The sequence below is a fragment of the Polyergus mexicanus genome, unplaced genomic scaffold (genome assembly GCF_030449975.1).
Source record: "Polyergus mexicanus isolate NDT 795.1 unplaced genomic scaffold, iyPolMexi1.0 SCAF_89, whole genome shotgun sequence".
NCBI lineage: Eukaryota > Metazoa > Arthropoda > Insecta > Hymenoptera > Formicidae > Polyergus > Polyergus mexicanus.
This window is the reverse complement of record NW_027223409.1, coordinates 11156-24172: the sequence shown is the minus strand read 5'-3', so window position 1 is coordinate 24172 and position 13017 is coordinate 11156. Positions and strand designations below refer to the sequence as shown.

General features: G+C 31.2%; 3 protein-coding genes across 6 annotated transcripts; 2 read left to right on the top strand and 1 right to left on the bottom strand.

The window, feature by feature from the left end:
- Positions 1 to 231: 231 nt before the first annotated feature.
- On the top strand, positions 232 to 5241 carry LOC138944110 (putative pre-mRNA-splicing factor ATP-dependent RNA helicase PRP1). The gene is made up of 9 exons (XM_070314991.1): positions 232 to 384; positions 929 to 1284; positions 1527 to 2221; positions 2312 to 2542; positions 2657 to 2876; positions 3159 to 3281; positions 3353 to 3543; positions 3636 to 3798; positions 3910 to 5241. Exons 1-9 carry the CDS (start codon positions 332 to 334, stop codon positions 4035 to 4037), a joined length of 2160 nt encoding a protein of 719 aa, XP_070171092.1. The 5' UTR covers positions 232 to 331; the 3' UTR covers positions 4038 to 5241.
- A 797-nt stretch (positions 5242 to 6038) lies between these two features.
- Rangap (Ran GTPase activating protein) lies at positions 6039 to 8682 on the top strand. Its single transcript, XM_070314989.1, has 5 exons — positions 6039 to 6429; positions 6651 to 7070; positions 7155 to 7957; positions 8030 to 8257; positions 8337 to 8682. Exons 1-5 carry the CDS (start codon positions 6324 to 6326, stop codon positions 8556 to 8558), a joined length of 1779 nt encoding a protein of 592 aa, XP_070171090.1. The 5' UTR covers positions 6039 to 6323; the 3' UTR covers positions 8559 to 8682.
- A 177-nt stretch (positions 8683 to 8859) lies between these two features.
- Positions 8860 to 12821, bottom strand: LOC138944104 (phosphatidylserine lipase ABHD16A). 4 transcript variants are annotated; one of them, XM_070314983.1, is made up of 11 exons: positions 12441 to 12821; positions 12297 to 12350; positions 11767 to 12098; positions 11140 to 11318; positions 10942 to 11056; positions 10736 to 10871; positions 10302 to 10469; positions 10109 to 10236; positions 9825 to 10021; positions 9566 to 9714; positions 8860 to 9480 (listed from the first exon to the last, which is right to left on the bottom strand). In XM_070314983.1, the coding sequence occupies exons 1-11, from the start codon at positions 12528 to 12530 to the stop codon at positions 9376 to 9378; spliced, it is 1653 nt and encodes a 550-aa protein (XP_070171084.1). In that variant the 5' UTR covers positions 12531 to 12821; the 3' UTR covers positions 8860 to 9375. The 4 variants fall into 4 exon arrangements, with proteins under 4 accessions (XP_070171084.1, XP_070171085.1, XP_070171082.1 ...); XM_070314984.1 differs by having other exon boundaries at positions 10305 to 10469; positions 12441 to 12820; XM_070314981.1 differs by having other exon boundaries at positions 11140 to 11324; positions 12441 to 12818.
- Positions 12822 to 13017: the final 196 nt, after the last annotated feature.

Below are 13017 nucleotides of genomic sequence, written 5' to 3'. Positions count from 1 at the left end.
TTAGAGAAAACAGCATTTATATTATCTATTAATAAAATGATGGACATAATTTGTCTATTTGACGATTTATTTTTATGGAAATTGTTTCTTTTTTCTAAATTTTTAATTTTTTTGTATATATGTCTCGTAAAAGAACTTTTACTTCTCCAAGTAGAGCGCGCCAATCCACGCCAATCGCAACAGCCATCTGCTGTCATCTACAGTTACTACAAAGACAGGAAGCTTCGGAACCGCTGCTGGCGCTTGATTGCCATTTTGACTGACGCCTTGCCTGAAATTTCGTAAACAGTTTTAGCTTCTGCTTGGCTGCTGTTGAGACGACGAGGACGCTATGTCGAAGCGTAGGATCGAGGTTGTGGACCCTTACGTCAAACGAAAAGCTATGTGAGTGTATCAGCGTGTTTTTCTTTACTTTGGACAATGCGACGACGGATCCGTCGATAGTCCCCATTTGCCATGTGCAATATTCGCGGCATTATTGGGCTGTATAACATTTACCACGCGTGACCACGTACGTCAATTTTTCTGTAGCGTCACGCAGCATACGGCTTGGTTCGCGCGTGTAGATATTGTCTATAAATTACAAAGCACGAGTTCCTTTCATTACACGCGACGAGGAAGACTTACAGATCTCATTATGCTCTGTAACGGTTCTCAACTGTGATCCGGTTTCGCAGTTGTAAAAGATGAATGACATATGTTTGAATAATCATTTTGTCGGTCAATGCGTACTAAAAATTTGATATGCATGTTTATAACTTCGTCATTGATTTTGTACATGTATCTTATTATGTAAAAATTACTCTATTTTATATAGTAATATATTTTTTCGGTGGGTTTATAAACGATTGGTATGCACCGATCTGGAAGAAGAATAAATTATCATTCATGTATCAGAATGAAAAATGTCACAATGATTATTTTATAGGGATAGCTCAACATCCAACAATGCGACGACCACAGCATCCACGGTGACAAAGAGCCAAGTACAATTCAATCCATACACCATGCTGCCATATACACCAAAATATTATGAGCTTTACAAGAAAAGGATAACTCTGCCTGTATTCGAATATCGTGCTGATTTTGTGAGATTGTTATCTCAGCATCAATGTATCGTTCTTGTTGGAGAGACTGGTTCCGGTAAAACTACACAGATACCACAATGGTGCGTAGAATATTCAAGGAGTATTGGAAACAAAGGAGTTGCCTGCACATCACCAAGAAGAGTAGCAGCTATGAGTGTAGCTCAAAGAGTTTCAGAAGAAATGGATGTTGCCTTAGGTATGTGTATATACATAAAATCATGTATTATATTAAAAATTAAAAAATAGATGTTTCTGCTATTGATTCCTTTATATTTATAATATGTATACTTTGAAATTTACGAAGATGCTTCTTTTTTTAAGAAGAATTTCAGTTTATTTAATTAAATTTATTTTATCTTTGATGAAAATGGTATAATATTATATGAGAAACAATACACAGTGCGATAATAAATCAAAATTTACATAATTTATTAACAGGCCAAGAAGTAGGATACAGTATCCGTTTTGAAGATTGTAGTTCACCAAGGACCGTGTTGAAGTATATGACTGATGGTATGTTACTTCGTGAAGGCATGTCTGATCCCATGCTGGATGCATATCAAGTGATATTGCTTGATGAAGCACATGAAAGAACATTAGCTACCGACTTGCTTATGGGTGTTTTGAAAGAAGTGATCAAGCAGAGACCAGATTTGAAACTTGTGATTATGAGTGCTACTTTGGATGCCGGAAAGTTTCAACAATATTTTGACAATGCACCACTTATGAATGTACCTGGTAGAACGCATCCAGTTGAAATATTTTATACACCGGAGCCGGAAAGAGATTATTTGGAAGCTGCAATTAGAACTGTCATTCAAATCCAAATGTGCGAAGAAATTGCCGGCGATCTCTTATTATTTTTAACTGGTCAAGAGGAAATTGAGGAAGCTTGCAAGAGAATTAAAAGAGAAATGGACAACTTGGGACCCGAAGTCGGTGAATTAAAGTGTATACCTCTGTATTCGACGCTGCCGCCGAATCTTCAGCAAAGAATATTCGAACCTGCTCCGCCTACTAAACCTAACGGTGCTATAGGTCGCAAAGTCGTAGTCTCGACTAATATTGCTGAAACATCGTTGACTATCGATGGTGTTGTTTTTGTGATAGATCCTGGTTTTGCCAAGCAAAAAGTAAATATATCATATCAATTAGATTCTTATTGAGAATTTTTTATATTATCATGAACTTGTCATTAATATCGAAATATTTTTTGTTGATAGGTATATAATCCCAGAATTCGTGTCGAGTCTCTTTTAGTATCGCCTATTAGTAAAGCTTCGGCACAGCAACGAGCCGGTCGTGCTGGCAGAACAAGACCTGGAAAATGTTTCAGATTGTACACAGAGAAGGCATACAAAAATGAAATGCAGGATAATACCTATCCTGAGATTTTGCGTTCCAATCTTGGGAGTGTTGTATTGCAATTGAAGAAACTTGGTATCGATGATCTGGTGTGTTTATTAGTAGTATCGTACTAAAATAATGATAAAGAGATTGTTTGATTGAAAACAACGTGATTTTTTATTGTTTTAAATTATTAATTTTATCGGACTTATGCCTTACAGGTACATTTCGATTTTATGGATCCACCTGCACCTGAAACCCTCATGAGAGCTTTAGAACTTCTGAATTATTTGGCAGCTCTTGATGATGACGGAAACTTGACAGATCTTGGAGCAGTGATGGCGGAATTTCCATTGGATCCTCAATTGGCAAAAATGCTTATAGCTTCTTGCAATCATAATTGCAGCAATGAAATACTCAGCATTACTGCCATGCTCTCAGGTAACGTACCAAGGTTTGCCGTACGCGATAATACTATGTAACTATTTTATAGTTTAATAATATTTATTCTACACTATGCTAATATTTTTATCAATTAATATATATATATATATATATATATATTCTTATCTATTTAAATTATTAGTCTTAATAATCAATAATTTAATTTTGCTACAAAAATTATATACAAAATATATGAGAACTTTGAAAAACTAAAATGTAATAGAGTCAGAATTGTGATAAGATAACATGGTAGTATATTGATGATTGACGTGGTATTAGTCCCACAGTGCTTTGTGAGACCAAACGAATCAAAGAAGGCTGCGGATGATGCAAAAATGAAATTTGCACATATTGATGGTGATCATTTGACGCTACTTAATGTATATCATTCTTTCAAACAACGTAAGTATTTATTTATTATTATTTTATGAGATATGATCTTATACTACTTTATACTTTATTTTTATTTACAGATATGGATGATGTCCAATGGTGTTATGATAATTATGTCAATTATCGATCATTAAAGAGTGGAGATAATGTAAGACAACAATTAAGTAGAATAATGGACAGATTTGTATTAAAACGCACTTCAACCGACTTCAATTCGAAGGATTATTACATTAATATTAGGAAAGCTCTTGTAAATGGATTCTTTATGCAGGTAATTTAACATTAGCTTTTGTATCAATTTAAAAATTTCTCTTTGTGAATATTAATTCTGCATCTTATATTATATTTTTATTATATAAATAGGTAGCACATTTAGAGAGAACAGGACATTATCTAACTATTAAGGATAATCAAGTAGTACAGCTTCATCCAAGCAGTTGTCTGGATCATAAGCCAGAGTGGGTTATTTATAATGAATTTGTGCTTACTACTAAAAATTATATCAGAACTGTTACTGATATTAAACGTAAGTTTTTTTATTACATAATTGTTATAATGCATAGTTACATTTTTCTATTTAATTTATTCATCTTTGTTAAAATAATCTCTTTTTTATTAAGTTTTTATTTCTTTACAGCCGATTGGCTGCTCATGATAGCGCCACAATATTATGATCTACAAAATTTCCCTCAGTGTGAAGCAAAACGACAACTGGAAATGATTCAGGCAAAACTAGATTCAAAGCAGTATCAGGAGGGCTTCTAACCTCTATATATTTTAGACATGTTTGGAAATGACGAAAAACTGTCGAGAGTATTCAGTCAATCTGCTTCTGTCATGCATAATGAACTTTGACACTTTTTCACTATCACAATCACATCACATATAAAACATTGCGAGGAGCTACTTTCTGTTCTTCATTTAAGACACAGAAGAAATATTAAAACATTTAGGTTTTTATACAAGTTTAACAATAGCTTGTATAATGTAAAAATTGAATATTTGAATACTTTCAATGCTTAAGCTCAAAAAAGAAGGAATTAAAATGGATAATTAGCTTGAGACACAGCAAAAAAACATAGTTAATCAATAAAAAGATTATTTATGTACATTTAAGAAAAGATTTAGTTTTTAAGCAATTTTTAATATAGTAGAATTCACATTAATCAACAATTACATTCGAATGTATTTGGAATGTCGCTATATAATATAGTTTAATTTACTGTGTACATTTATTATATCTATGTGCAGAATGTAGATATAATAGGTAATTTTTGTATTAAATGTTGACTATATATTGTGAACAAGGGTATATAAAATGGCCACTCCATAAATAGTCAAAAAATATCTTCTTCTAATCTTATATTTGCTTAAAATCCTCTTATAAAAATGATCGATTTTTGCTATTAAGCTTCTTTCTCTCTCTCCCACCACCTCTCTCTTCCATCCCTTCCCCCTCCCTCCCTCTTTGATATGCTAATATAAATAGAACTTGATGTTTTGTATTCTATTTCCTTAATTTATAGAATATGCAATATATATGTGCAGTATACAATATGGTGACATTTTTGAGTGAAATAAGAAGATTATAATGAATTAACAGAGAGAGAGAGAGAGAGAGAGAGAAAATTGTATACATTATAAACTTTGATTTTGCAACACTAACTTTTATCTAAATTGGAGAAGATAAAAAGAGCAAAGTTAAAGACATAACAAGAAAAATATTTCCGGACACACTATTATCTAGATCTAAAAAAATCAAATCACTGAAAAAAATATTTATGATATATATTAGTATAATCAAAGCAAAGACAAAAAAAAACCAATAAGCTGTGGCCACAGATTATGAAAAGCAGCATTCAGTGTAATAAAACATCTTTATTAGCACCTAAAAGAAACATGTGAATTTGAGTCTATATGTTTATTGTTCATTATTGATATTCCACACATATTAACAATAAATATATGGATTTTGTTTTAAAGAAGAAAATTCAAATAATCCTTGTTTTGAATTCTCTGTAATTAACCATATATAGTTATTACAATTAGTAACTATTTCTTTTGCTGTGGATATAAAAAAGTACTTTTTTGGTTTTGTAAATAGACATACGAAAAACCTAAATGAGTTTTGTGAAAACGCGCGCGAAATTAATTGTTGCAGTTAATGTTTTATTACAGAGTATATCGTTTCATTCCAATAAACTGGAAATTTTTATATCTCAATAATTATTATCTATTTCTCACACACATCTTTCTATTTAAATTAATATATTATTTTATCAAATTAATAAATTAAATCTCTGATGTGTGGAACAGAAACAAAGTTTTTGATCGTATAACTATCTCGATATATGTAGTGTTATTGCATAATATATGTATGTATTTTATTTTTTTAATATGCAACTCGCTGTGTAATTTTTCTATATAAAATTGTAATTTCTGAGCTTGATATACCGCATATATTGTAAATATCTGAATATACCTTCATTAAAAAGTTGGTAAAAAAGACGAACCCATTATAAAAAAAGGCCGTTATAAATGCACTTTACTCTCTAGAGTTCCAGAGTTATGAATGCTTCGAATCATTAGATTAGATCAATCAGATCTCTAGTAGTTTTCTTTAGAGTAGTATTGTAACGATAGGAATTTTTTTTCTGATATTTGGTGTAAGTTGGTAGAAGTTTCCCGCGTCAGAGAGAAGCCTCTCTCTGCCTGCGTACATAGGGTCTATTCTTTATAGCTGAACTGGCTGCACTAGTTCAGAGTTTATCTTTTTCTCTCCCCATTGGAAGGAGAAAGATAAACTCTGAACTAGTGCAGCCAGTTCAGCTATAAAGAACAGACCTATTATTTACGCGTACCATTATGGTATTACCATATTGAACCATGAACCATTGTTTATTACTTGCGGAAACGTGCAGTATGTGTGGTGATTTGAATGTGTGATATTGATAAGAAAATAAATCTGTCAAACTTTTTATCACTGTTCGATAGCGTACATTGAAGATTAATAAGAATCATCTTACAAAATCTTGGTAATATACGGGCAACATGTTTAGTTTGGGCGAAATTAGTGAGCAACTGAAAAATGTCAGCCGAAAGTCGGTTGGAGTCTCCTTTGCCGGTCATTCGCTCATATTGGACACCGCGAATAATGGTAATAGAATTTTTTTTTATATATATTTTCCGATGTTTTCTTCACATATGCATAATGCACAAGTTATATAAGAATTATGAAAAAAATTTGATTTCTTTTTAATAGAACTTTTTTAGCTTATAAAGTATAAACATTTTTTAATAATATTTTATTTTCTTATGAATTTCAATTCTAGTGCATTTTATCAGCAGGTTTATTATTATGTTTTTTATAAAATACAGCTCTTGGAGTGATAGAAGCGATAAGGGCATGTCCATGCTTGGAGTACTTGGATTTAGAAGGAAATACATTGGGTATACCAGCTGCAGAGGCTATAGCTGAGGTATTAAAAGAGAAGGGAACTCCATTGAAAAAAGCTTTATGGAAGGACATGTTCACTGGTCGTTTGAAAACAGAAATTCCAAAAGCATTGGAATATCTAGGAACAGCATTATGCACAGCCAATAGCCAGCTTACTGAACTCGATTTGAGTGACAATGCTTTTGGTCCAATTGGTATTCAGGGATTAGCAAATCTGTTGACATCAAGCCCATGCTATACTCTTCAGGAATTGAGATTAAACAATAATGGTCTTGGTATATCAGGTGGAAAAATGTTAGCTAAAGCATTGGAGAAGTGTCTTGAGAATAGTTCCAAAGAAGGCGAGATATTACAGAATATAAATATATAATCATATATATCTCATAATATTCCAAGTATTAATGATTGATGTATTTTCATTATAGGTACACCACTTGCCTTGAAAGTTTTCATTGTTGGTAGAAATCGTTTAGAAAATGAAGGTGCACAAGCATTAGCATCTGTATTTGAAAAACTGAAGACATTAGAGGAAGTTGTAATGCAACAAAATGGCATATACCACATAGGTATTGCAGCAATTGCACAGGGATTATCTGCCAACCCTAATTTACGAGTATTAAATTTGAACGATAATACGATTGGGTTGAAAGGAGCTAAAGCACTTGCTAAAGTTTTACCAATTTTCCGAGGTCTGGAGGAGCTAAATCTCGGAGATTGTTTATTAAAGACTAAAGGGGCTTTAGTTTTAGCAAAGACGTTAGAGATTCACGGCAATCATACATCTCTTAAATATCTAGATTTAAGTAATAATGAACTACGTATGGACGCTGGGAATGCTATTGCTAAAGCCACACATGATAAAACTCTTTTGACGAACTTACAGTTAGATGGCAATTGTTTTGGAACGGAAGGACGCGAAAAACTTCAACAAATTCTTACAAAGTTGGGGAGAATTGATGCATTAAATTCTTTAGATGAAGATTATACTGAAGATGAAGAAGAGGAAGATGATGACAGTGATAATGAGGGTGATGATGAAGAGAAAACGAGTGAAGAATGTGAAAGCGATAATAACGAGGACGAGACAAATGACAAAGATAAGAAAATGCAAGATAATGTTGCGCAAAGCACAGTAGTAACAGTAGCAGAATTTTTGAAATCACCGACAGGCGAAAAACTATTGCTGTTACAAGGTGATAATGTACAAGCTTTCATTGATCATGCAACGGTATGTTAATATACATTAACATCAGTATATTTAGTTATCTTTTTAATACAAGATTTATATTTTTTATTCTAGAACTTGAAAAATCAGGATAATGTGAGTATAGAACAGAAATATATAGAAGAGCTTCTGCGGATAACCATGAAAGTATCAGCATTATGTGATAGTGGCTATATGAATGTGAGAATAAAAGCAGAATTCTTATCAGATGCTTTGTATGCAAAACTGTTTTCTTATGCAATAGAGAATAACCAAATCTTGGGTTTGAATAATGCACTCCTAGTAAATCTTGGCTTAATAAAAGTAAGACACAAAATATAAGAAATTACTATTCATCTAGAAGGAACGAATAAAACGAATAACAATTGTGTACTTCTTTTAGGCTGAAAACAAAAGTAGAGGTAAAATTGATTGGAATTTGGAGGGATGTTTTAAAGCTTTGGAAAAAATTATTCAGAGGAACTATTTTTTAGTACAAACAAGAAACATGTTAAAAATATTTTTAGAGCGACCAGTGAAAACTGGTCGAGCGAATGTAGTAGATCCATTTCAAGATTCTAAAGCTGATCTTATAGCTGTCCTGAACAACATTCAAATTACATAAATTTATCTGGAATTATTTTATTGGATATGATATATAGTTATTTATTTTTATACATTATATGGAAAATAGAATATTTCGTGTAAGAAATTTTAATTAGGATGCTATTATAGAAATCTTGCAAGACTTTCAGGTAAATAATCTTTATAATTTTAAAACAAAATTTTGTACTTTTAATATTAAACTTTTTTTAGTACAAATATGGCTTATAACTTTTATTATTTTTATGTTATGATAAGAAGTTCTTCTTTTATTAAAAAATTCGATTATTAATATGAATAATAACATAATAATTAAGTTATGATTGAAATGAAAAATACATTTATTATATCTTACATGTTTATATTGTGTGTATAATCATTTCAGAGTTTTATCATTCTCGATTTAATAATAAAATAACATATATTGTATAATAGCTATTATTTCTTAAAATAATGTAAAGAAACATATATTAAAATTCAATTTGTCTAAATTTTAATATTTATATTGTAATAAAAATAATTTTCTTACACATATAGCAGTATTTGGTGAGATGTGCAACTGATATAGATAACTTGAAAAATGCAAGTAGTCATTAGTTCAACCAGAATGTTTTTACAGTGAATGAAAAATGAGATATCTAATATGTAACATTTTTTTCAACCATTTGTCAAAGATTGAGTATAGATTAATGTAGAATAAATAATGTTTATGTATGTGTGCTAATTGAAACTCAACATGAAATGCACTGAAGATTGTTACTGTTTTTGCTCGTTCGTATTGTACTATACGAATAAGAATCTCTTGAAAAGTTCCTGACTTTTAGGACACAATATTGAGCCTATTTTACAGTGATTATGGATGCTGGATCCCAACCTGGATGAAAGAGATCAACAGTCAATGGGATGCAGTGTGACGACGATTGGTCTTTCATGTACATTGTTGCCTAGAAACCACGAAATAATAGATTCAAAATACAATATTCTTATTTTCTTTCATTTTAGATTTGTCTTCACGTATGCAATACCCACAAGAAAAAGGACCAACTGCAATTTTGTCTTAACATTACAATCTTGTCCTAGAGTAGAAGGATAACTTATCACCCCATTATTTTTTCGTATATCAGCTGCTATCAACTCTAAGCAACGCTTTTCCTCCACTCTTAATTCCAATATCGATTCTGCAATAAATATAAAAATCGATTTAAATTAACTATAATTTTTTATTTAGTTTTTAAAAAATCCATTTATATATATACACATATAGTATCGTCATTATTCAATTTCTTACCTTTATCAGAAGCTTCAGCGGATAAGAATGTCGATAGGACAGTTCCAGATTCGGAGGTTCCAGAAAATAAATATGGATAACGCCTGAGAAGCAGTTTTGTCAGCAATATATTGCCGCGATTTCCAGCTAAGCTGTTATTAGGTGTACATACAATCTCGTCGTCTGTTCTTCTCACTAATAATACAGACCCGTTATATCTAATCAATTAAAAAAAAAACAATACATAAACATGTAGATAATATCTATCAATATATTTATACATATAATATCACTATAGAATATACCTATTCAATTGTTCTGCTATATTTAAATTAAAATAATCTCTGATTATATTGCGGATTAAACCTTCTAGGGACGGTGACATTGCTTTCATAGCTAATGGAAATATATCATCAAATGTAGCATCTAAAACCTGCAGTAATATAATCTATTAATTTATAGAATTGCATATAGAATTAATTGAACTAAATTTAATACCACCAAGCTCTGAATAGAAGGGTAATTCATAGCAGCCCAGGTAGCGGTATATCCTCCGATGCTCCATCCATACAGGATAATGCGTTTCTCGGGAAACTTTAGACGCTCGATCGCAAAACGCATTATACAATCGATGGCTTTTTCCTCTTGGTCTGGATATGGTGCACCCTTTTTGATTATTATTTATTGTTATACGAAATATAAATCGGCCCCGAAGTAAAAGACTTGCCATTATTCCATACTTAACTTTATATTATAACTTTGTATTTACTGTCTTATATGTGAATAACAATAACTGCAACATTTTGATAGTTTTATTGTTGCAATGATAAAAGTTTTAGGACAGAGCAACAGCAATTCTTCCCCTCGGATTGTATAAAAAAAAAAAAAATATATATATATATAAAATTTATTTCTTTGTGCATATTTCTTACAGTACTGCCGCCGAAACCTGGATGATTCCAGCCTAATACCGAATAACCCTTATTCAAAGGAGTGGATATAATACCTGTTTCATAGAAACCACAATTTCCTTCGCAAGTTATTACTAATATATCGCCATTAGTATTCCTGTGAAAATTGTATATTAGAAAACGGTTTGTAAGATACAAGCTATTAATAAAGTTATTGTTTACATTACTTGTTGCGTCGATCGACGAACATTGTATCAATTTGATTTTTATCAACTGTCACTAGCTTAAATCTTTCTCCGCCTTGTTTTATTAAATCTATCCTTCCCTTCGATAATGTAGAACCTTTGACATAGTGATATAAAATGATCTTAAGTAGTATAAAGATATATGTATATAGATATGCAATAATAATAGTAATATTCTACCAATTGCCCAGCTGATGATAGATACACTGCCAGGATAAATCATTTTGATTGCAACAGTATGCGCTGCTATATGAGAAAGTAATTTACATGGTATGGCAAATAAGAAATCTTTACTACTTTGATGTCTCAGACGCCCGCTAGTTGTTGCAATTTTTCTTAGTGTCAATTTGTCTGCAAATCTGTTACTAAAAAAATATAGATATTTATATATATATATATATATATATAAAATATAATTATATATGTGTGTATGTGTGTGTATAAAAGCTATCTTAAAATCCCTTAGCTTTGATTTAAAAGATCTTAGCGTTAATGTTTGAACTTGATACTTCTTTAATTAAAACATGCAAGCATCAATTTTTTTTCCAATTTTTGATTAAAAATAAATGGAATGTTATTATTAAAATTAAAGTAAACTTTATTAAGGTAACTTTTATTCTCCTGTAATATTTGATATCTTTATAATTAAAAGATTTTTTAAATATTAACTATTAAAAACTTAGAAGTGATGATACTAAAAATTATTCCTATGCATAGTACAATTCATTAAAAAATTTGAAATTGAAATAAAAGTTTGGGATTCTAGGATATCCTATTTAATTATTATTAAAAGAATATATGTCCAACCCTTCTAATCCCGATATATCGAAATCCACAGGCCATGCCCAAAATTCAAAATCATATTTGTGAAGCTCCTGTTTTGTCCTTTCATTGTATTGTAAATGTGCCTCATTTAAAGTTCGTATAAATTTTACATATACTGGATTGTTAACTCTGGAGTAACCACGTGCCGCTAACGAAGCAACGAAAAGTGCACCAGCACCAGCTGCCAATTTACTCAAACAAAAAACATTATCTGTGATGGAATAACCACGTTGATACATAAACGGTACAGCTATGGCAATAAGTGGTGCAGCGTAAAGAGTTATGGACCATATTGCTGCTGTAACAATGTGCAACTGTAACAATGCAAAAACAATTTGTAAGCTTCTTACAATATAATATAGTAATACAAAAATACGATTAAATTGTGGTAAAATTTGAAGATTACGTTTGTACATAAAGACACTTGGAAGATTTTACTCGCATTATAGCAGTAAAATTGCTTAGTAAACTTTCAATAATTTACTTTCTAAATTATTTCGCGAAATACTTACGGAAATCACAATTTGATCGCTCCATCGTTCCAAGTTCTTCGGCTCGTACGATTTCTGTAATTTACATACGCATAACCTCAATTTTAGGCAAATTTTCGCTGAGAGAACGCTGAATAAGTATATTGTATGTATAGGTGCACTTACGTCAACCAGATGACCGATCCATGTTATCTCGCAAATCTTGAAAAGTCGCGGACTGAATGTACACTTCCATAAGGACCTGATCAAAGACATTTTGCACGATCTTCACACAACCAGTTTGATCTTATCGTATACAAATATATATATATATTATACTGCGGAGTTATGATGCGGATCAAATTCTCAGGCCGTACACATAACATCGAGCCGAAACATATCTTTTCTACCTACTATCTACTAGCCTGTACGTCCGTCGAATGAGCGTGACAGCTAGATAGACACGACGGATTAATCCATGTTAAGGAAACTTTTTTTTCATTTCACATTAGCGTAGCAGTCACAGTTGAACTAAAAATCTATCTTTTTCTTTTTTAGATGCAATTTTGTAGTATCTTATTATTTGCTCTGATTGGAAGTTTTAAACAAGCACTTTAGATATGATTGATGCATATATATATATATATTATCGGAACAAGTATAGTTAATATATAATATAATACATTTATACATTTATATATATATCGCCTCTAGATTTTCCAAGGACCATATCATACTATTTCTCTCTATCAATTAACGAAAT